General features: G+C 37.1%; 1 protein-coding gene across 1 annotated transcript in view; it reads left to right on the forward strand.

The window, feature by feature from the left end:
- The first annotated feature begins 9,237 nt into the window (after positions 1 to 9,237).
- Positions 9,238 to 21,300, forward strand: part of LOC127627983 (sarcoplasmic/endoplasmic reticulum calcium ATPase 2-like) — a 43,377-nt gene continuing 31,314 nt past the window's right edge. The window contains exons 1-4 of the mRNA XM_052104617.1: positions 9,238 to 9,826; positions 10,870 to 10,887; positions 10,972 to 11,054; positions 15,233 to 15,337. Of these exons, the coding sequence (XP_051960577.1) occupies positions 9,709 to 9,826; positions 10,870 to 10,887; positions 10,972 to 11,054; positions 15,233 to 15,337 (324 nt within the window). The 5' untranslated portion in view covers positions 9,238 to 9,708. The remainder of the gene's footprint in view (positions 9,827 to 10,869; positions 10,888 to 10,971; positions 11,055 to 15,232; positions 15,338 to 21,300) is intronic.

Raw genomic sequence — 21,300 nt, forward strand, 5'->3', positions numbered from 1 at the left:
GCTGCCTACGTAGGGCCATTCAGGCCGAACGCGTTCTTGCGTTAAAAACAAGGGCATCACTTTGCTTTTAAAAGTGTTGGGGACATTTTATTTTATTTTTATTTGATTGCGCTCCAATAGCCTGCATATTTTACACAATTCATTTGATAACTTGATATGTACATCTAAAACTGTCATTACTGGGATTTTGTTAGTAGACAAATACATCAATCAGCTAAATCAACAAATGACAATAAAATGCAAAGTAATCTCTCCAGTAATCAAAATACTTTTTGAATGTAACTGTATTCTAATTACCAATTATTTAAACTGTAACTGTAGTGGAATACCGTTACTTATATTTTAAATATGTAATCCCATTACTCCCCAAGCATGTATTTATATATTGGGGATTAAAAAACATGGAACACATTAAGCCTATTCAGTCATTCTAGCTAGTTTTAAATCAAATCAAATCACTTTATTTTCACTCAACCATATATACAGTAGCTTGTATTGTGTTGTATTGACATTCAGGCTGTCCATTGATAGTCAGTTGCCAGTGTGTTGTTAAGAGAGAATATAATTTATGACAGTCCTGTGTGAGATTAATAAAGTGCATTGCTGATTGAGACATATCCAGCTGCAGACCCGCAGCACCACCAGTTTCAGAACCCCAGCGTCAGAACCTGAAGTGATGGGCGGAGTTATTGACAATGAGACAAGCATGGCGGAGAGTATGGTGAGTTGTGTAACGTTTTTGACATCATGTTGTGAAAAATTATCGCATATATTAAGTTCAGCGTTTATCTGCTAAATATTTAATTTTGTGCATAACTTTATCATCTTAATGAAGCTTGAATATGTTGTCATACTTTACTGTGTTAAAAAAAAAAAATTCTACGGATGGTTCGATACATATTTGCGTGTTGTAAATGAGCCTTGCGGTGACGTTTTGAAGACATCTTGTTAAAGTGTTTGTTCCACGTTCCTCTGTTATATGCATTGTTTGTGAGTTAATGTTACCTTATAGTTGAGGTTTTTTTTTTACGTTGAGATTATTGTGTGGCGCTTTCATCTCATGTAGAGTCATTTCGAATGAATGAAGACCACAAGGAAAAGGCCCGCAACAATCTCCTGGAACAGTCAGAAGCTTCCAGAGAGCCCTTTCTATTTCATTTTGTGTTCAGGGATGACATGGAGTTATTTTAGCAAGAATGTAAGGACAAAATGGGCCTGAGAGTGAATTCCTCATTTGATACATTTTAAGTTTAATTTATACAGGATTGTCATGATAAAATGGGCCTAGGGGTGAATTGGTCATTTGTTGTATATATTTTTGTTTCTTTTAAAATTATGCTGAATTTTCTCTCTTTTTTAGTTTTTTTGACATGTTTTATTTTACATAAAGAAAAATGCATGCTGCACATGTTCTTGTGAAATAAAGTATATTTTATATAAAATGCCCATTAAGTTTCAAGCATTTTTTTTCACCATCATGATCAGGAAGTAACTCTCATAATACAATGAAACGGATAACTATATACAATTATATTACACAAGATCAATGTTTTAAAATGCTTATTGTACTGTACTTTAAATAATCATTATAACATACGTATAAAGTATGATGTTTCGTTAAAAGCAAAGTATTCTCCAAAACGTTAGGTGGCGCTACTCGGTTTAGAACGTAAGCTCCGCCCCTCACTTCAGGTTCTGGCGCTGGGGTTCTGAAACTGGTGGTGCTGCGGGTCTGCAGCTGGATACTATTGGTGCTGATTTATATTGATCGTGAGAGATCAAGAGTTCATGTCTGATCGCTTGGGGTTGGTGGAGGAGTAATTAGGCCAGGAAAATTTAAATTAAAACAACCAATCAAAGAGTGTAAATTTGACTCTTATGGCGCATTACCCCTTGGTGATTTCTTTGTGCATTTGTTTCTTTTCTTTTTAGCCGACGGTGGCTGCTGGGTGCCTTCACGGTGTGGACGGCTGTGAAGTGTTGCCTGGGATTGCTTTGCAATTTAACTGGAATGGATGGAGCGCGCTATGTGGCATGTTTAGAGCATGCGCCTGGATGCAAGAGAGAAGATCGCTCCCCGCTGTCACACAACGGCATTGATAACAGGCCCAACAAGCACTCATCATAACGTCTGAAATAACAAAATCCATCGTAACTTATTAAAACACACACAAACAAAATGGAAACTCCTGCTCAAGAACTGGATATGTTTATTTTGTATTAGACACTTACCTGACGAAAGATATTTCAATAAGTGTGGAGACAAAATTGGCAAAGGCAAAAAGTGGTAGGGACATGTCCTATCCGTCACACCCATAAATGACACGTACGTTTAAAAAGTGTAACACAATGGTCAAAGGCATCTAGCGCATGTTTGTTTATTGAAAAACGGCTGCTTATGGGCACCAAAGGAGCGTATGCTACAATGCTGTTTAGGCAACATAGGCACGTTTCGATGCATTTGGACATGATGCCCCAAAACTGCTGCACGCGCGCGTGATACCCCAACAATGATGGGCCAGCTGACTAGGTTTTGAGACACGGCCCAAGCCAGCAGGTACAGACACCCATCAATTTTGTTGATGTTACTGCTGAAAATCTATTTAGTCTCATAAGCAGAAACAAACTTCTATTTAAATGTCCAATAAGTGTCCAATGTTTTTAACTATTATAGGCCTATATGTTAATAAATATATATGGTAAATAAGTTTCCATTTGTTAACAACATTAGTTAACATGACCTAACAATGAACAATTGCATTTTTATTTAATTATCTAAGATTAATAAATGCTGTAAAAAAGATATTGTTCAAGGTTAGTTTATGATACCTATTGCATTAAGTAATGTTAACGAATGGAACATTAATGCAAATGATTCATGTTACCAAATATATTAATAGCATACTGTAAATATATTTTTTATTTTTAAAGTAGCCTAAGTTATAAAGCCTAGAATCTTTTCCCTACAATCTTATGAATGTCTACACATATAGTGACAATCTATGAAATTAAAATGAAGAGTATATAGCCAGTGCTTAAGTGCTCAGATTTAATTAGCAGAAATCATATCAAAACAGCTTCCCATCAAATGATTAAGTGCAGGTCTGGTGGGTCTACATTAGAATTGTATATATCTGCTGCATAATGACTTGTTAAATGCAATGACAAATAAATACACAAGGTGGCATACGCTGCTCACGTGGAATGTGTCCCCAAACATCCCTCGGATACACTGTAAAAAAAATTATTTTTGAAAAGTGGAGAGAATTGAGAATTACATTAACATTGGCTCAATCAGAAAGTATCTGTTGAGTCAATGCTAAAAGACTGTTGCTGCAACAGAGAATATTCAACTCATAGAATTTTAATTGCGTCAACTGAAAAATGTCAATGCAACAAATCAGCTTTAGAGGTCTAAAAATGTTTACAGTGTAAGGAACACTTTGTAGAAGGGTTTTTGTGGTTTAGCTATCGTTTTAGTTAATATACTGTATCAAGTTTTAATAAATGTTTATTAATTTATTCAAATATCTTAACACAACAAACCTGAGCTTTAACCATCCCTTCAAATGAGCCTGTGAATTAGTGTGGATTCACAATGCCTGGCCCATCCTTTATTTTGAGAGCTTTACAATCAGTCTGACATGCCAGATTCTTACATTTGCTTTTTTGCAGAACCATAAAAGGCAAACATTTGGCTCACAGCCCATAGGCTGATACCAAACATAGACTGAATATGGGAAAGAGTTGTTAGCAACTCCATTCCACATCTGAGAAACTCAAACAAGGGGATAGTTTTCTGAATAAACAGCCACTCTCAGGTGACAAAAGCAGGACTTTGTGTACAGTTCCTGCATGTTTTCTCTGTTGGCACACACGCTGTTGAAGGGTGTACCTCCCAGATCTGTCTGTCTGACTCTAAGGTTACCAGTGATTTGTCATATACCTTATCTTTTGTTGATATACTTTAGCGTTGCAACAGTCACCATACTGTCTTACACAGAGAAAAGATGGTACATTGAAATAAAGAGTGTCTATGTTTAATCTTTCGGAAAGATCTGACTCTTCTCATGAACTGCGGGGTGCCTTGTCACTGATACAAACAATCCAACTCATAACATTTAAATCAGAACAGGCCGACTGCATAAACCAGCAGAAAGTAACACTAACAATTTCTTTCTATTTCATGTAATGCACAGATCAAAAAATCCTAATAATTGTAAGTAATTTCCTTATTGTCATTTGCAAATTCTAGTTGTTAAATAGCATTTCTGAATGTTAGAACATCTAAAACCTCTTAGTTTAATTAGCAGCACTCTTTGAAGTTTCATGTAGCTAATTGGACCCATTACAGACAGTGGCAGAAGACATAAAATGCATACCGGTTAAATACGGTTGGGCAAAACGACTTCACACGTCATTGCACAGCATTGAGATGCTGACCAAGCTACTCTTTTCCCTAGAGCCTACTGCAATTAATGTGTCAGTCATGAGGTGTGAAGAATAGGCTATTACTGGCTCAGATGACCTTTTAGTGAATAAAAATACAGTACAAAAGGGAACAATTCTGGTTTTAGCCAAAATTGTTTTAGTTATTTTTGGTGTAGTTGATTTTCAGAGTGTGATTTTCATTCATTCTTGTAAAGGTTGTAATTAGGATATCTTTTTATTAAATGTTACTTTGGGAATCAAACCCAGAAAATTCTGTACATCCCTGTAGCACCTGTTTAGGCAACGCATTCAGTTAGTTCACTTTCATTGTATGGTAAAAGATGCTCTGAAAGTCAATAATTACTGAGACTGATCTCATTTTGAGTTCCACAGAAGAAAGAAATTCAAACCGGTTTGGAACATGAGGTTGAGTAAATAATGAAAAAACATTTATTTTTTGGGTGAATTGTGCCTGTAATATTATTTGAAATGGCCAATCTTGAATCTTAATCAGGCAGCATACCTGAACCACCTCACCTCTTGTCTTTATTTTAATCCAGAATAATGTGTATTCATCAACAAGTGGCGTAAATGACTTTTACAGAACTATGCCAAATAATCATTGCAATTTTATATTCTCCAAAGTATTTAGCTCTTTCTTGTAGTTTCAACTATTGATCTTTAGGAAAACAACATGACAGGTTAGTGTGTGTGTGTTTGTAAGACTTTGATAGCATTCCTAGAAGAAGAAAAAACATTGATTGCATTCTCTTTATAGTTTACTGCCAAATTGTTAACAACTTGGATTTATTACCAATGCAGGCGGGAAGGTATAAGGTAATTCTTTAGTCTCCTCCATTCAGTTATGAATGTTCTTGAGGGTGGAAAGCACCCTCAAGCTCCCCCTCTCTCTTTCAGTCTCACACACACTCACACATGGGCACACATGCACACACAGAAATTCGCAAGCAACAGAGCCTTGAAGTCGACAGACCCCTGCGACTCAATAAAAACAGTTGCTTATCACTTAGGTTGAAATCATTAAAACTAATTTTTTAACCACTACACAGATTTCATATTAGCAAACTATAGTTTTGGCAAGTTGTTTAGAGCATCTACTTTGTGCATGACACAACACTTGTTTACAGACAAAGTTAACTGTGCCTTTAAGCAACTTGGAAAATTCCAGAAAATGATGACAAGCCTTTAGGCAATTAGTCAATTAGCTTCTGATAGGCTAATTGGAGTCAATTGCAGGTGTACATTTGGATGTGTTTAAGGCCTACCTTCAAACTCAGTGCCTCTTTGCTTGACATCAGGGGAAAATCAAAAGAAATCAGCCAAGGCCTCAGAAAAATAATAATAAATAAATTGTGGACCACAACAAGTCTGGTTCATACTTGGGAGCAATTACATTGAGGTCTATGAAGTGACTTTACACCAAAGTGTTTTTCACACATGTTTTTGCTTCACCAATAATGTTTTAAGCAACAAGAAATATTTGAAAACTGTCAATTTTTGAAGAGACACTGAATGTCTCATTTCCTTTCATTAAATATTACCTTATCGTTTACAAATATCAGAGACTCCAGTTACTGAACTAATTTAATTTCACCAAGAAAACACTTAGACCTAAAGATAAATGAGCCCTTTTATTACTTTCTGCTATCTAAGCAACAGCAAGCTTTTTTTCTCTCTTCCAAATACATGTTTTCAATGTTTATTTTGCACACCTCATGCTGTTTTATGTGGCAAACTCGTAAAATCGTCCCTCTGTGATGCTTTCTGCAACTCTTGTCATGTGGAGGGCAATGTGGTGCTTGACGCTGGATTCAGCCTCCAGAACCAAATTAAAACTGCCACAAGAAGTCTGAGGCAAAGATGCTAAATTTAATGACCAGGAGGAAGGTTTGAGTTGTCGATTGAGTTCTGTTCAGTTAATTTTTTACGTGTTTTGTTGCATATTTCAATCGTATTTGTTTTTTTGTAATATTGCGTTCATATTTTTGTGGCCTCCACGGTCACTACGTGGAGAAAAACATTAATCTGCTTTGCATCTCTGTTGTTCATCTGTTCTCTTCATAAATAAATAAATGCATAATTTGCTATATGCTCAAACTGTAAATTCATGATTAAAAAAGAAAAGGTGAATGAAAATAAAAGTTATTAAATGTCTTATAATCATTAGAAAATTTTAATTACAGGTAATAATAGATTATGATGGAATTTTTACAACCCTGTCCTTCAAAATGATGGACGATGAGAAAGTCTAACGCAAGCACTACATGTGACTTGTTTTTTGTTTTCTTTTGCATAGCTGAATTTCAAACATTACAAGTAAACACGCTGCTAAGACGGACAGAAAACATGGACAAGTTCTTGAAAAGGAAAGATATTAATGATGGTTAGCCTATGTGGGATAGCGGTGTGCCGTTGAAATTTTTGTTGAAAAGTGTGCTGTGGCAGAAAAAAGGTTGGGAAACACTGAGGTAGACAAGTATCTATATCCACAATAAATCGAATATCATCGACATATTTTGAAAGGCTGCACAGCAAGAAAGAAGCCACTGCTCCAAAACCACCATAAAAAGCCAGACTACAGTTTGCAAGTGCACATGGGGACAAAGATCTTACTTTCTGGAGAAATGTCTTCTGGTCTGATGAAGCAAAAATTGACCTTTTTGGCCATAATGACCATTGTTATGTTTGGAGGAAAAAGGGTGAGGCCTGCAAGCCGAAGAACACCATCCCAACCATGAAGCATAGGGGTGGCAGCATCATGTTGTGGGGGTGCTTTGGTGCAGGAGGGACTGGTGCACTTCACAAAATAGATGGCATCATGAGGAAGGAATATTATGTGGCTATATTGAAGCAAAATCTCAAGACATCATCCAGGAAATTCAAGCTCTGTCACAAATGTGTCTTCCAAATGGGCAATGACTACAAGCCTACCTCCAAAGTTGTGGCAAAATGGCTTAAGGACAAAAAAATCAAGGTATTGGAGTGGCCATCACAAAGCCCTGATCTTAATCCGATAGGAAATTTGTGGGCAGAACTGAAAAAGCATCTGCAAGCAAGGTGTCCTCCAAACCTGACTCAGTTATACCAGTTCTGTCTGGAGGAATGGGCCAAAATTCCAGCAACTTATTGTGAGAAGCTTGTGCAAGGCTATCCAAAAGGTTTGACCCAAGTTTGTCCGTCGTCCATTATTCCTTACCATATTTCATTCAATGACCGCTCCTACATTAAGAATATCAATGAGACTTCGCTGTTTATTTATTTTACTGATATTTTATACTTGCAGAACATGAAGGATCTAGAAACACAAATATTATAATGGGCATTAAGAGTAACATTCAGAACAATATCAGAAAATAAAAATAGGTGAAGTTTGTCAAGACAAATTTTGATGTTGCCTTAACAAAGCCTTGTTTAATATAGCTTTGAATTTTAAAGGTTACACAGGCCTTACAGACAGACAGTGCATTACTAAGTGGTTGCTAGGGTATTCAGGCTGGTTGCTATTTGTTGCTAGTCGGTTGTAGCTGATTGCTTGATTATTTGGGTAGGTTAATATGCATTGCTATGGTGTAGCTAGTTGTTAGAGTGTTGCTAGATATGTTTGAACATTCCATCAATGGGAGTCTATGGGATGTTTGGAATTTTTAAATTGTCTGTTATGGGAAAACCCAATTGACAGATCAGTAAGAAAAGACATAGCAACCAGAGTTAGAACAGTCTGAAGGTCTGTGCCAAGTTTGGTGGACGTAGCTTGAAAATTCTAGTATGAGTTATAATTGGAATTTTGGTCTAGGTTTAGGAATTTTGAAACAACCTTACACCAACCCTGTGCCAAAACACGTACTGCCTCAGTACATACTGTATTTGAAGAAGGACGCACTTCTTGGCCGGTAAAACAGTACGTTCTTTTAGGTATGCATACTAGTATGAAAAGATTTCGGACAGACTTCATATGAGGATGTGTGCATTGACCCATGACCCGAATATATGACATAAATAATAAGAGTATATAAAATCAAAGAAGTAATCTGCTCTGGTTTGTTAAACAAGCACCATTTAAGCACAAGAAACCACTTTCTTGGTATATACAGCACATGAAGTTGAGAAGAGTTGTCCAAATCATGGTTCTCTGCTGTTCATGATGTCGCCCCTGGTTATTATGGGATAGTAAAGTGTCCAGTCGATCCGCATTTCAGAACATCACAGGAAATAGTAGGTCATCCAGGTATTTCTTGACTTACTGCTTCATGAATACTGATGATTCGGACATACAAATCCATTGGCATACTGTTTTTGGCATACTATTTAGTAGGAAAGTATGGATATTTGGACACAGTGCAACTCTTTATAATAACAGTATGTTTGCCTTGTGAAGCCAACATGATAAATGAATCATTTTTTTGGAGAAAATTCTGTGTGGATATTTGCCCGTTTCTGCTTATAACTATATTTTCCATTATTAATGAATGTATTAATCAGAACTATAATATTTTGATCAGTGTTCATATGTTTAAAATATATTTTCTTTATCTTATCTATCTTTAACTGTATCTTAAATTTGGTCTGTTTAAATACTAAATGGTCAATAAAGTCTATTCACTTTAAGCAGGAAAGTACATGTTTTATCAAGGAGGTGTTGTTCATCTGGTATGACGTCGGCCAAAGCTTCTCGAAAAAGTTGGTCAGCTGATCCACAATGACGTGACGAAAAGAAAAGTCAACGGAAGAAACGGGATTTCCGGAGTCTGTGCAGCCAATGAGCGCATTCCACATGCGGACAACTCGAGCAGTGCATGCGGATCAGCCGAGTGGCGGAGCAAAGACACGCGATTGGTGCAAGAGCTGCGAACACCGGCAGTGTGCTTCTATTCACGGAAAAGATCCGGCTCCGTCGAACGAGAGACTATACAGAGGCTTCGTTTTTGAATCTAGCATTTGATTAGAACTCAAGCGTTCCTGGCAACGTATGAATCGCTTACGACGATCAAGAAGAAACAACGAGTTTACGATGTATTTTGTATAATCTTTGTTTAATTAGGCTGGTCGGTAACTTATTTTAGTTTCCTTCTATAGTGATTAAACGCCGGTTAAAAGTTAGCCGCGGCGATCATCGGTTTATTGCATTCCAAATCACTACAGTTTTTGGATAGTTTTTTTAAGGGTCCGAAGGTCTTAGGATTCAGGACTAAAGGCTTGAAGAAGCCCGTTTGGGGGGGTTGAGAGTCCGTTCATAATCAGGGTGTCCGTCCGTCAACGATGGAGAACGCACACACGAAGACCGTGGAAGAAGTTTACAGTTTTTTCTCCGTGAACGAGAGTACGGGGCTCGGCCTGGAGCAAGTGAAGCGGCAGCGCGAAAAATGGGGACCAAACGGTGAGTGAGCGAGCATGGCCTGGATAATGCTAACAGAGCAGACTAGGACTGGCAGTGCACGGTACTAGAAAGCAAAATGATTTGGCTGGTTTCGCAATGTTGATCTAGGAGCATTTTAGGCCCTCAATAGAGCGGACGCACATGCGGCGTTATTCATTTCGTCAGTCGGCATGTGTCCGAAATAAAGGCGCGTGACGTCAGAGCTACTCATCACAAGCGTATTTGACCGGTAATAAGTGCTTTCGGTAGCTATAAATAAAGACAAATTTTTTCAGTTACTTATTTTACCGTTTCTTAAATTTCCAATTGTCTTTTGCCTCCAGGCTGTAAAGCCTTCAAGGAATGTTCCAGGTTCAAGACATTACCATGTTAATTACCGAAATTAAACATTCAATACTTGGCTTATACAAATAATAATAATTATATAATGATAATATGATCCCTCATTTATTAAAAGCGAAATTCGCGGTTACAGTAAAGCACTGTGAAAGTGTATGGGGATTACTTCAGTACATAAATATGAAATTACACGTTGTTTCAACCGTTTGGCCACAGAACGTAAACGGGGTTCCATGTTTCGTCTTAACCTGATTTTAGTGGGATAAAATTACTTTAGTGTTAAATAATATCCAATATTACAACTCCGTTGCCATTATGACGCAACGCCATACGTAACGCCGGTAAATCCACGATTTTAGCATATTAAAATAATGCTAACATTTATATTGTGTACGTCTTGTGACTATACTTTTAAAAAACCGTGTGTGTGTATATAATGTTTATGGAATGGCCCCATTCACTTCCATTTGTAAGTGGTTTTGGTGTAACCACACCGCATTTTATTTTATTAAGAAATAAATAAACGAGGGACGTGAATTTTCTGAAGTGATCAACATCATGCAACACACGTTGCTTTGTATTGCTTCTGGAACAATCCTTTAATGGTTGCAGATGATTCACAGTACAGTATCTTTAAGGATCTAATATCAGGAATAATTTTTTTTCCCTTTTCTCTCTCCTTTGAACCTTTGGATGTCCCACAGAATTGCCTGCGGAAGAGGGTAAACCTTTGTACTTTTTACCTTTTTTTATGGGTTTCATGACTTGGTCTCTATTCTTATGCAATCTCTTGTCTTTGTCTTAAGGTAAATCACTATGGGAGTTGGTGGTGGAGCAATTTGAGGACCTTTTAGTGAGGATTCTTCTCTTGGCAGCTTGCATTTCTTTTGTAAGTACCTGCGGTTGACAGGTGTAACTCTAGTTACACAGTAGACTTTATTTTAGTTTGGTGTGGCCTTTTAAATAATATTTTTACTCTTCTTTTTCCCCTTATCATAGCATTATTAACAAAGCCTAATTGTATCAATCTTGGTTCAGCAGATTTTGATAGTGTAATTTATTGTCCATTTTGTGATGTTACTGTAATGCCGTTTCTATTTAATTGCAATATTACAGCTAAAAAAGTTTTTTTTTTTTTAAGAATTGTTGTGCCTTACTTTTTTTGTTAAATTGTTATATGGTCCATTATGTCCTCGTATATATTTTGTTAATCCTCTGTGGCATGTTAAAGGCTTAGAAAGCAGTGGATCATGGGGAAACAAAAGAAAACTATAATTCCCTACACCATGCCGAACAATATTGATATACCGTATGAGGCTCAAACATTCAGCATGAAATTCTGATCATGTTACAAAAGGCAGTCTTGTCATCAGGCTCCAAGGTGAACAGTGTTCCACTTAGTGGTTCATAAGATCTTGAATCTTTCTTAAGGTCTTGAACACATGTCTTCTGCATTACGTTTCACTGCTGGGATGGGAGGCATGGTGCAAATCCGAAAGGGCTCAGAGAGCCCTCTGAGAACATGGTATGCAGTACCATGGATGGAGGTTGGATTGCTTTGTTGAACCGACTTTGGGATTTGTTAATTCGTCTGCATGTTTGTCATCGACTTCCTGTATTTGAACCAGAGGATTTGCCAAAACATCACTGTTTGTTGCATCAACATTGGGGATTATTACTAAAGCGTGCTTGTTTACATGACAAATATATGAGAAACGATTCTTATTAATGGGGCTGCAAATAAAGTGAAGAGATTGCTACTCTCATTGGCTGCTCATTCCCCATATTCCGAGCTAGAGTTCAGTGTTATGACATTACAGGGTTTCCCGCAGCACTTTGAAACTAAGGCGGCCGCCTAAGCAACACACGCCAGCCGCCTTAACTACGTCGTCAAAAAAATATATATGAGCGATATTCGCCGTGTTACTCTGTCCTGTTTTCTCCCTTTCCATCTTTAAATATGTGATAAGCCTTCGTGTTCGCTTCAGTCTTGTTATCAGCGCGTTCTTCCGCAGCGGCACCGAGCGTGTGTGTGTGTGAGAGTGTGTGTGTGTGTGTGTTCATCTGCGCCTCATTGGTCTGTCAATGCTCGTCAATGTCAGAATATCTGAGATGACCAATCAAATCAAAGTAGGCGGGCTTTATGTTCACAGCGCAAATTTTAGCAGAGCGACTCGACGCGCTTCAGTTTACGGTCGGTCAAGTGCTAGATAAGATGTAAGTTGCTAAACTAAACATTTGCTGTTTGACTGTTTTTTAGGTCATAAATGTTATTTATGAAAATATGCATAAATGGTCCACTCGTAAAAGAGTGCAATTACCGAAGGGCCCTTGAAATGTTTTTTTCTAAACCAAGGAGGATAGCCTGTAGCGATGCTAGGTGTCAGCTCTGCCATAAGCAGTGATTGTAATAAGCTTTACACATTTTGACGGACTATTAGATGTAATGTTATTACCTTGACAAACTAATACATCATTAAAAAGATATGACTCAAGTTTCAGTATTTGTCCCCCCCCCCCACCACCTTAACTAACAAATTTTCTGCAGGAAACCCTGCATTACACAAGTGGTACTGGCTTTGGGAACGTTGTTCCCCTCCGAGTCAGTACTGTGTGATGTTCAGGATCTGTTACGCATACAAACGCTTTCAGACTCCGTCTCTTGCTTGCCCTCACTAACCTCTCATGGAGATGCATTAACTCGCTCTAACTCTCACCTTTGTTATTCCCATGGGGTGAGGGTGTTGTTCAGTAAGCACAGTGCATCCCAAAAGGACTAAAAACATCGACTGTAATTTACAACCACAGCTCTTTGCACAAGGGCGTTTATAATTGAAGTCAGTGGAAATGAGTGGCATCTCATTTAATGCATTGAATTTCTGACAAGATGAAGCCATTGTGCTTTGCACACTTTGGTATTATGTTAGTCTTCAGCCTTTTTACAGGAAGTAGTATTTTGTTTCACAGCTGGTACGTTTAGGATTTTGTAACAATTTAAATAGTTCCCATTAGAAGTAGGTTATAAATGGTAAATGGTCTGCACTTATATAGCACCTTTTAAACCTTAGTAGTATTCAAAGCGCTTTACACCACATCTCATTCACCCATTCACACACCAATGACGGCAGTGCTGTCTTGCAAGGCGCTAGTCTGCAATTAGTCTTGCCAAATGCACTTCAGCATGTGGAGTCGTGTGGACCGGGAATCGAACCACCAACCCTGCGATTAGTGGACAACCTGCTCTACCACCTGAGCCACAGCCCAAACATTTTTATTACAAAAAGTGCAATATTTTTGCAATAAATATTTTAAGAAGAATTGTGTAGGTTACAATCAGTCAGTGTGTTTACAAGCACTTTAAAAGTTGGGTTTCAGTTGGAAGGACTTCCAGACCTAGAAAAGACTATTGTAGTTCCACTTTGTCCAGCATGTATATTTACTGTATGCATATGCATGCTCTGAAAAACAGGTGACCCATCACGCAACTTGTATTTAACCCAGTGTATTTGTTATCTTTCCTTCAAATATTTGAGTATGCATTGTGTTATGTATACTTTGACAGACAGATAAAGACTGAAGCTTGTCTATGCAAAAATCCACTGTAGTTTGATTAAACTGCACATGAAACGTGCTAGTTTCAACCACTGAGCAGAATGCAAACTTGTCCTAGAGTACCCTCTGATAAACATGGATGTTACAAAAACAATTTCAGAGCGACACACCATGCAGATAATATGACGTATATCCTGCACTAGAATTTGTGGGTTGGTGTTAGGGCTGTCACTATAATGAAATTTGGCTGACGATTTATTGTCTGTTTTGTGGCGTTCACGATGCAAATTGTCATACTAAAGGTGTATGTATGCTTCAAGTAATTTATTATTATTTAACTTGGATTGGACATTGACGTGCATGTATATGCACTCACCAACCACTTTATTTGGAACACCTCTACACCTACTTATTCATACGATTATCTAATCAGCCAATCGTGTAGCTGCTGTGCATAAAATAATGCAGATACGGGTCAGGATCTTCAGATCAGATTCATATCAACCATCAGAATGGGTAAATATGTGATCTCACTGATTTTGACCATGGCATGATTGTTGGTGCCAGATGGGCTGGTTTGAGTATTTCTGTAACTGCTGATCTCCTGGGATTTTCACGCACAAAAGTGTCTAGAGTTTACTGAAAATGGTGTTAACAACAAAATACATCCAGTGAGCAGCAATTCTATGGATGGAAATGCCTTGTTAATGAGAGCGGTCAACAGAAAATGGCAAGACTCTTTTGAGCTGACAAAAATGCTACAGTAACTATGAAAACCCCTCTGTACAATTGTAATGAGCAGAATAGCATCTCAGAATGCAATAACATGTCAAATCTAGAGGCAAATGGGCTACAACAGCAGATCACCACGTCGGAAAATGGTCAAATGTTTGTCCGAAATTCTTCACATTTACATGTTATTATAAGACTCTCAGATTAAACCCACAAGCCCTAATTTCACATGAAGACATTTAAGATGCTGTGTGTATTAAAAAAAACCTAGTAGGTGTTGAAGTACTCAAACTTGCATTATTGTTTTTATGCACTGAATGCGCATTGTTTGTGGCCTTATTAGATTCATGCAACTGCATGTGTAATGGAGATCTTCTCGCATTAACAAATTAAACTTATTGTGTGGCCCAGGTAAACTGAAGCCTATAGTGTCTGATTGATGAAAGCCCATCTATCTTAATTGGATCATGTTACACAATCGACTCAGGGGGGTAGTGTTTATTGGGCCTTTTCTGGAGAGTGTCAGCATGCCTGTAAATTCACATGGCTGGTTCATTAAGTGCTTTGTCTTTATGTAGTACCCCGCCGAGAAGTGCCGTGCATTAAATGTCAATACAGAGGAACATTCCGGGGGTACAAAAACTGAGCTAAAGCATTCGATTTTTGTGTTCCCTGGAAGACTCTTTGGTGTCATTCAGTCTTTGATAATGTTTTCTTCCTGAAGTCACAAAGTTTAAAAAAAAAAATTGGAGCTTGTATTTATTTATGTATTTTTTTTTATAGGTATTGGCCTGGTTTGAAGAGGGAGAGAACACCATAACGGCATTTGTGGAGCCTTTTGTAATATTGCTAATTCTTATAGCCAACGCCATTGTAGGAGTCTGGCAGGTAAGTTTGGACCCCTTTATCTTCAGCTTTGCCTTTTGTACCGTTTATGTCTGAACAACATACATTCCAAATGCAAATACAGCCGCTTCCTCCAAGGTTACCAGCTCGCACAGGTCAAAGTAACACATTTATATTAAGACATTCAAATTTGTGCAGTTAGTTTCGCTGACCATTATATCTGTTTGTTATATCACTCACCACAGTTTGTTCAACAAACTTGAACAAATGGGTATAAAATAAGTAATGGGCAAGATAAGGCAATCACTGGGTTTAGTTCCCTTTTAAAGTGTCTTACTACTAGGAGTTAGCTATGGGCAGTTTTACATGCTTGGATGTTTTGACCAAGAAATGTCTCAAATAGATTCCGACCGATATGGGATTTTTTGAGACTGATACCGATTTTAGAGGGGGGAAATTCACAGATCACCGATATGGTGGCCAATATAGTTCATTTGAGCTGGAATGAAAACTGACCTTTTTTTATGTGGATTGTTCAACTGATTATGCAAAGGTACTCAGAAGGCTGCTTTCTTAAACAAATATTTTTATCAAATATATTTGACATTATTATTATAAATTGTCAACAAATTCTAGAAATGAACACTGAGAAAATAAAGAATAAATACAAATAAATAAATAGCTAAATAAACTTTAGTATCTGTCAAATACTGACTTTTAATACTGCCAGTCAATTAGGGGCAGTTTGTAAAACAAGAAGCATTTACACCTGCCGAGTCAAGAGATAAACAGTGGCAGCGGTGTTACAACGTATTCTGCTGTACAAGTACAGGGGAATCTTTCAATGGTGGAAAACCAGACTTTTAAATATTACGACTGGAATTGTTCGGTTGAAGGGGGTAACCAACTGCGAATCCTGAACAAAACAGTTTAAAGAATAAATATTTACACATTAGTTTCCACTCAGCTGACAAGGTATGAAAGTAGCTGCGTGGTGATTTAGTTAGATATAAGCTTGTTGTCATGGAGAGTAAAAGATGGACGTTGTTTATTAACTTTCCAGTATGTATTTCTCAAACTAGTTAGCGACTTAGTGTGAGGACCCCGAGCTGCATTGTCTGAAGAACCACCCTCAGCTCTATAAACAATAGAGTTGTAGAGCGCTCTGCTCTTGCCAATGCTAAATCATCCCAAGAATTGTTTTCTGCATTATGTTCTGAAAAAAGTTTTCATATCTGCACGTATTGGAAAACGTAGGCTGACACAATATATCTGTAAAAAGCTAATATCGGCCAAATAATCACTGTGATCTGGGAACATGGAACATGGTTATTTACAAGTTGTGTGCAATGCAAAATATGGTTCTAAATAACTTCTCATTAATCTTTTGACACAGTACAAGCATAAACTATGCATCTGATGCTGTGTCCCAAATGACGCACTGTGCACATTCAATGCACTCAGGCATGTAGTGTATGCATTTTAAAAGTGTAATGGAACACTACTTTTTGTTTACTACACTGAAGCGTTTAACAACTGACGTAAGTTACATTTTTAATGCATGCGATTGTGTTGCTGCTACCTAACCTCAGTTCAACACTTGTGTGTCAAACATTGTACATATTCACACAACGTGGGGTGATAGTAAAGCATTCAACTTAAATTTGTAAGGTGTTGTCTTCACTGACGTTTCACTTCTTGCTGCATTTTCCATTATTTACAATTGTTTTATTGGACCAACAACGCAGCCAGGTAACTCCACCCCTTCCGTGGTGTCCAACATTCTTCACCATTTTGACAGTTAAAGAAGTGCATCATCATCTGGGAACACAAAAGTACACTTTGTTGCATTTTCAGTGTTAACATACTACTCGCACTACTTGCAATTCAAAGTGATGTAGAATAGTGCAGAAGTGTATGTGGTTTGGGTCCCGCCTTGAGAAGCTGATGAGTTATACAGAGACCTATTATTGTGAAAGTGTATCTTTTAGTTGTCCAATGTCTTTCTAACAATGTCTTTCTAAGTCAAATTCTGGTGTCCTCATTCATGTGTATTTTAATACAGCTACTGCAGTGGTATGATTTGTGAGCACCATTCATAATGAGCTTTAAAGCTTTGCTTGTACTATCCTCCTCAACCAGCTGTTTCTCACAAGGCTTTTTCTACTGATAGAACTAGCTTGTACCTTATAACAAGGCTGAGCTTACAGGTTTCCTCTAGATCCCTGTATATTCTGAAGATTATATTTTATATGTCAGTGTAGTTAGCCTTGTTATGAAAATGAAAACATGTGGCTGGTTTTTTTTTTTTGCCCTTTTCTAAAGATAGTCCTGCTGTCCCAGTGGAATTCAGCGTAGAGCCAAGACCATATTTTTTTCTCCAGCACCTCATAATGGCCTTGAAACCCATGTCCCAGATTTCTCTCTCTCATTTTATTTTTGTCTCCATTCATTACCCAGACTGCTTGAGAATCCTCTGCAAAATCCAATACCTAATCATAGTTAATGGCTGTGATGTAAATTTAAAGGCTTATCGATATGTTCTGTCCAGTTTCCTTTTTCAACAGGAAATATGTCAACACCGGAACAAAAACTAGCCTCGCCGAGCCATTTCTTAGGGCCTTTTAGACTTATACAGTTTATTGCTGGCCTACAAAAGCTAATTATACTCTCGTCTACACAACCATATTTTCAATCAGAGAAGAACTACAGCAGCTGGCCCAGAGCAAAAGTCATTTCAAAGAGTGCTGCTCTATGCACCTGCTCTGGTGTGGGGTTTGAAGATTTAAAGGCCCATTAAATGTCCACGTCAAGGAACTGAGTTTGTTTCTCAGCAACCAAGGTATTAGCTGTTCAAAGGTGGTATTGCTTGGTGCCTATACAGTGATTGAGGTATTTCCCCATATGTTATGTGGTCTTGTACTGACCTTTTGCTTAAGGTATTTTATGTAAACCGTCAAAAAGCATAATTATTGAATTGACTTTAATGTCTTTAGAATTCATCCTAAACTTAATCTAAACTTTACCAATTAAAACCACTAAAACATTGGGAGTACTCTACACTTTGCAGGTAAAAAATATTTGTCTTAATAAAACAACTTATTAAAATAAATGCCTGGTGTGCTAGTTTTAGCCACATCCTTCCAAAGTAGTGAGTGACTAAGGTGTGGTGTTTCGGGTAAGCATAAGCTTGAATGATGTCTGAATGAAGTGTTCTTGCAGAGCTTGATTGGTCATGTCTTTCTGTTCTGCACTAATAACCAGAAATTGAAATCGCGAGACTTCTTGGGCTAAATTGTGTGACTCCATCTCTCTCTCTCTACTCTTAACATTACAATAATGTACAGAAGTAAATTATCAACTTGAAAGCTATCTGAATGTTAGCTCTGAAACACCACACTGTGTGATTATCAGTCTTTTAAAATGCTAAATTGATTTTAGTGTAACTAGAAAATTCTTGCATAGCCATTCAAACAAGAAATGGCAATTTAATAGATTTTCACCTAACCTTAAAATTTAATTATTTTATTTAAAAACTTGCACATTAGTCTTGTGACTTCTGTTGTGAAGCGCAGTTCCTTCTCTTGGCAGGTTGGGTTTGTTGAAGGCTAATTAAAGGCTTATTGCCTTTTAAATGTCTTTTTGTTTGTTGGGATTTGTGCTTTATTGCTTGCATTATAGACTACAGGCTCTTGGAGCATTTCGATGTCATCACGTCTAATTCATAACATGCAGGGTTTTGAGCGAATGTATACAAAATAGAAGTATGTGGCAATAAGATCTGTATTGTTCCAATTGACAACATTTGTTTTAACCGTTATTATGTGTGTGCATTAGGGTTGCAGCGTTCACGGTATACCATGGTTTAAAAATTGACTGTTATCATACCATGTACATTTGCTTATCTTTGACACACGGAGGGGTAATCGTTGACATGCGAGCAAAATCAAGCCAGAGACGAATATGTAAATATATTTTTTATTTGTGCAATTTAAAATCGTTGAAGTCCCTTCACGCCTGTATGTTAATCTAACTAGCTAGTATTTATTTTTGATAAATACATGTATTATTATTACTATTATTTAAGACTAGCACACTGACCTAACCATGGTAATGAGGAGCATTTCCTTTTGTGTAATATGTGTATAAATATGTAATATTAGGTAACAAATGGGATAATAATGTGCTCGTATAAGTAAATATGTTCTTCAATTTTTAAAAGGGGGAGAGACAACATCCTGTAGATTTTGTTGTTGACATCAACAAAAATAATGACACTTGATACATGCCCTTGTACTGGAAAACCATGAACAAAACTATGGAACATAAAAGGAAATGCAACCCAGGATACATTAAATACAGGATACATTTAATCTATGGCAGGTCGACACTTGATTTCCAATGTAAAATTTGTCCTGAATCAAAACCAGTTGAGAAGCACTGAGTTAAAGGTACAGATAGGAGCAGTCTGGCCTCACTGTTGCGCACCTACAGTATATGTTAACTGTTAATAATCATAGCACATTACTACAAAAGCTCACACAGCTGATGTTATTTTTAATTTAACATGCTATGATAACATGTAAACTAACATGCATTAGTTATTTAACATGTTATAGTTACATGATATTTTTTAGCATGTTTATAATTCTGTTTATTATAATTCTGTTAGCTTTCTTATTTTTTTCTATTTATTTATTTTCAAAATGGAGACTTTTTTTTTTTTACACATATGTACCAAGAGTCGACACCACATCATTCTTAAGTGTAACACATACTTCAATAAAATAAATGGTTTCAAGTTTCAATTATAATAGTGTTTGCTAAAAAAAAAAATAACCCTTCTGTTTTCACTAATAATAGTAATTTTGTAATATTGTATTTTCTGAGGCGGTTATCATACCGTGAAAATTTCATACCATTGCAACCCTAGTGTGCATTCAGTGAATTTAAACATTCCGAATGTGTCTACATGATGATCTTGTCAGTCAACTTGTCCAGCAGGTGAATTGCAGTAGATTGTGAAAGTGTCTTCAATTTCTTTCTTCCTTGTTAAGCAAATCAGCAATAAACCCGTCATCACTGCTGCAGCTTGGAGAGAGATGTGTTTGAATTTTTTCTCATCGACTCTCAGAAGAACTCGCTTGCATTTATATTTTAATTCAATGGTTGTTGACTTGTCAAGTTCTTATGTGTCATAGGCGGAGAACAGATCAGCTAAAAGGTGCTTTGCGCCAGCTACTGTAAAATTGCTTGTTGATTAGCACCACCTATTGTAAAGGCAGGAATATGTTACCAGTGATCATTCACCTTGCTTTCTATGTGAAAGGGCCATTCGTCAACGATTAATTTCTAATAATCTGTTTAACCTGGAAACATAGTGTTCTCATCATGCAAAAGAAACCACAGGATATCCACTGTTATTCAACACATACACAGTGTTGGGTAACATTACTTTTAAAAGTAACTTGTTAGAATATTGCGTTACTTCTTAAAGTAACTTAAATATAAAGTTATTTATTGGAAAGTAAAGCATTGAGAATAATGAAGAATAACCACTGTCTTACCTTAAGTCCAAAACTTGAACCTGCATTATATCTTTCATGTGATGTGCCCATCGACAATGCCAGAGTCAACTTAAGATGTTTTTCAAAAGTCAGGATAAAATTCAGTGGGGAATGCCAGCCTAACATGTTCAAGGAATAAGTCTGAATAAATAAATCCTCGTCTCAAAATTCATCTCGGTGCATTCCAATTTCTCCCATTTATTTAAATAGATGTGACTCGTCTCTGGCCTCACACGCTATAGAAATACAATGTCTCTTCCCTGAAGTTTGCACACTTTTACTACTTATTTCTCACAATACAGGGACAGTAAAAGTAACTCCGATATTATGGTCTAAAATAAAAAAAATTGTTACTTATTACTCGAAAAAGTAATCTGATTACATAACACACATTACTTTAATCACGTTACCCCCAAAACTGCTGTCAAGTATGTTACC

This window comes from Xyrauchen texanus, chromosome 34, assembly GCF_025860055.1.
Source record: "Xyrauchen texanus isolate HMW12.3.18 chromosome 34, RBS_HiC_50CHRs, whole genome shotgun sequence".
Lineage (NCBI taxonomy): Eukaryota > Metazoa > Chordata > Actinopteri > Cypriniformes > Catostomidae > Xyrauchen > Xyrauchen texanus.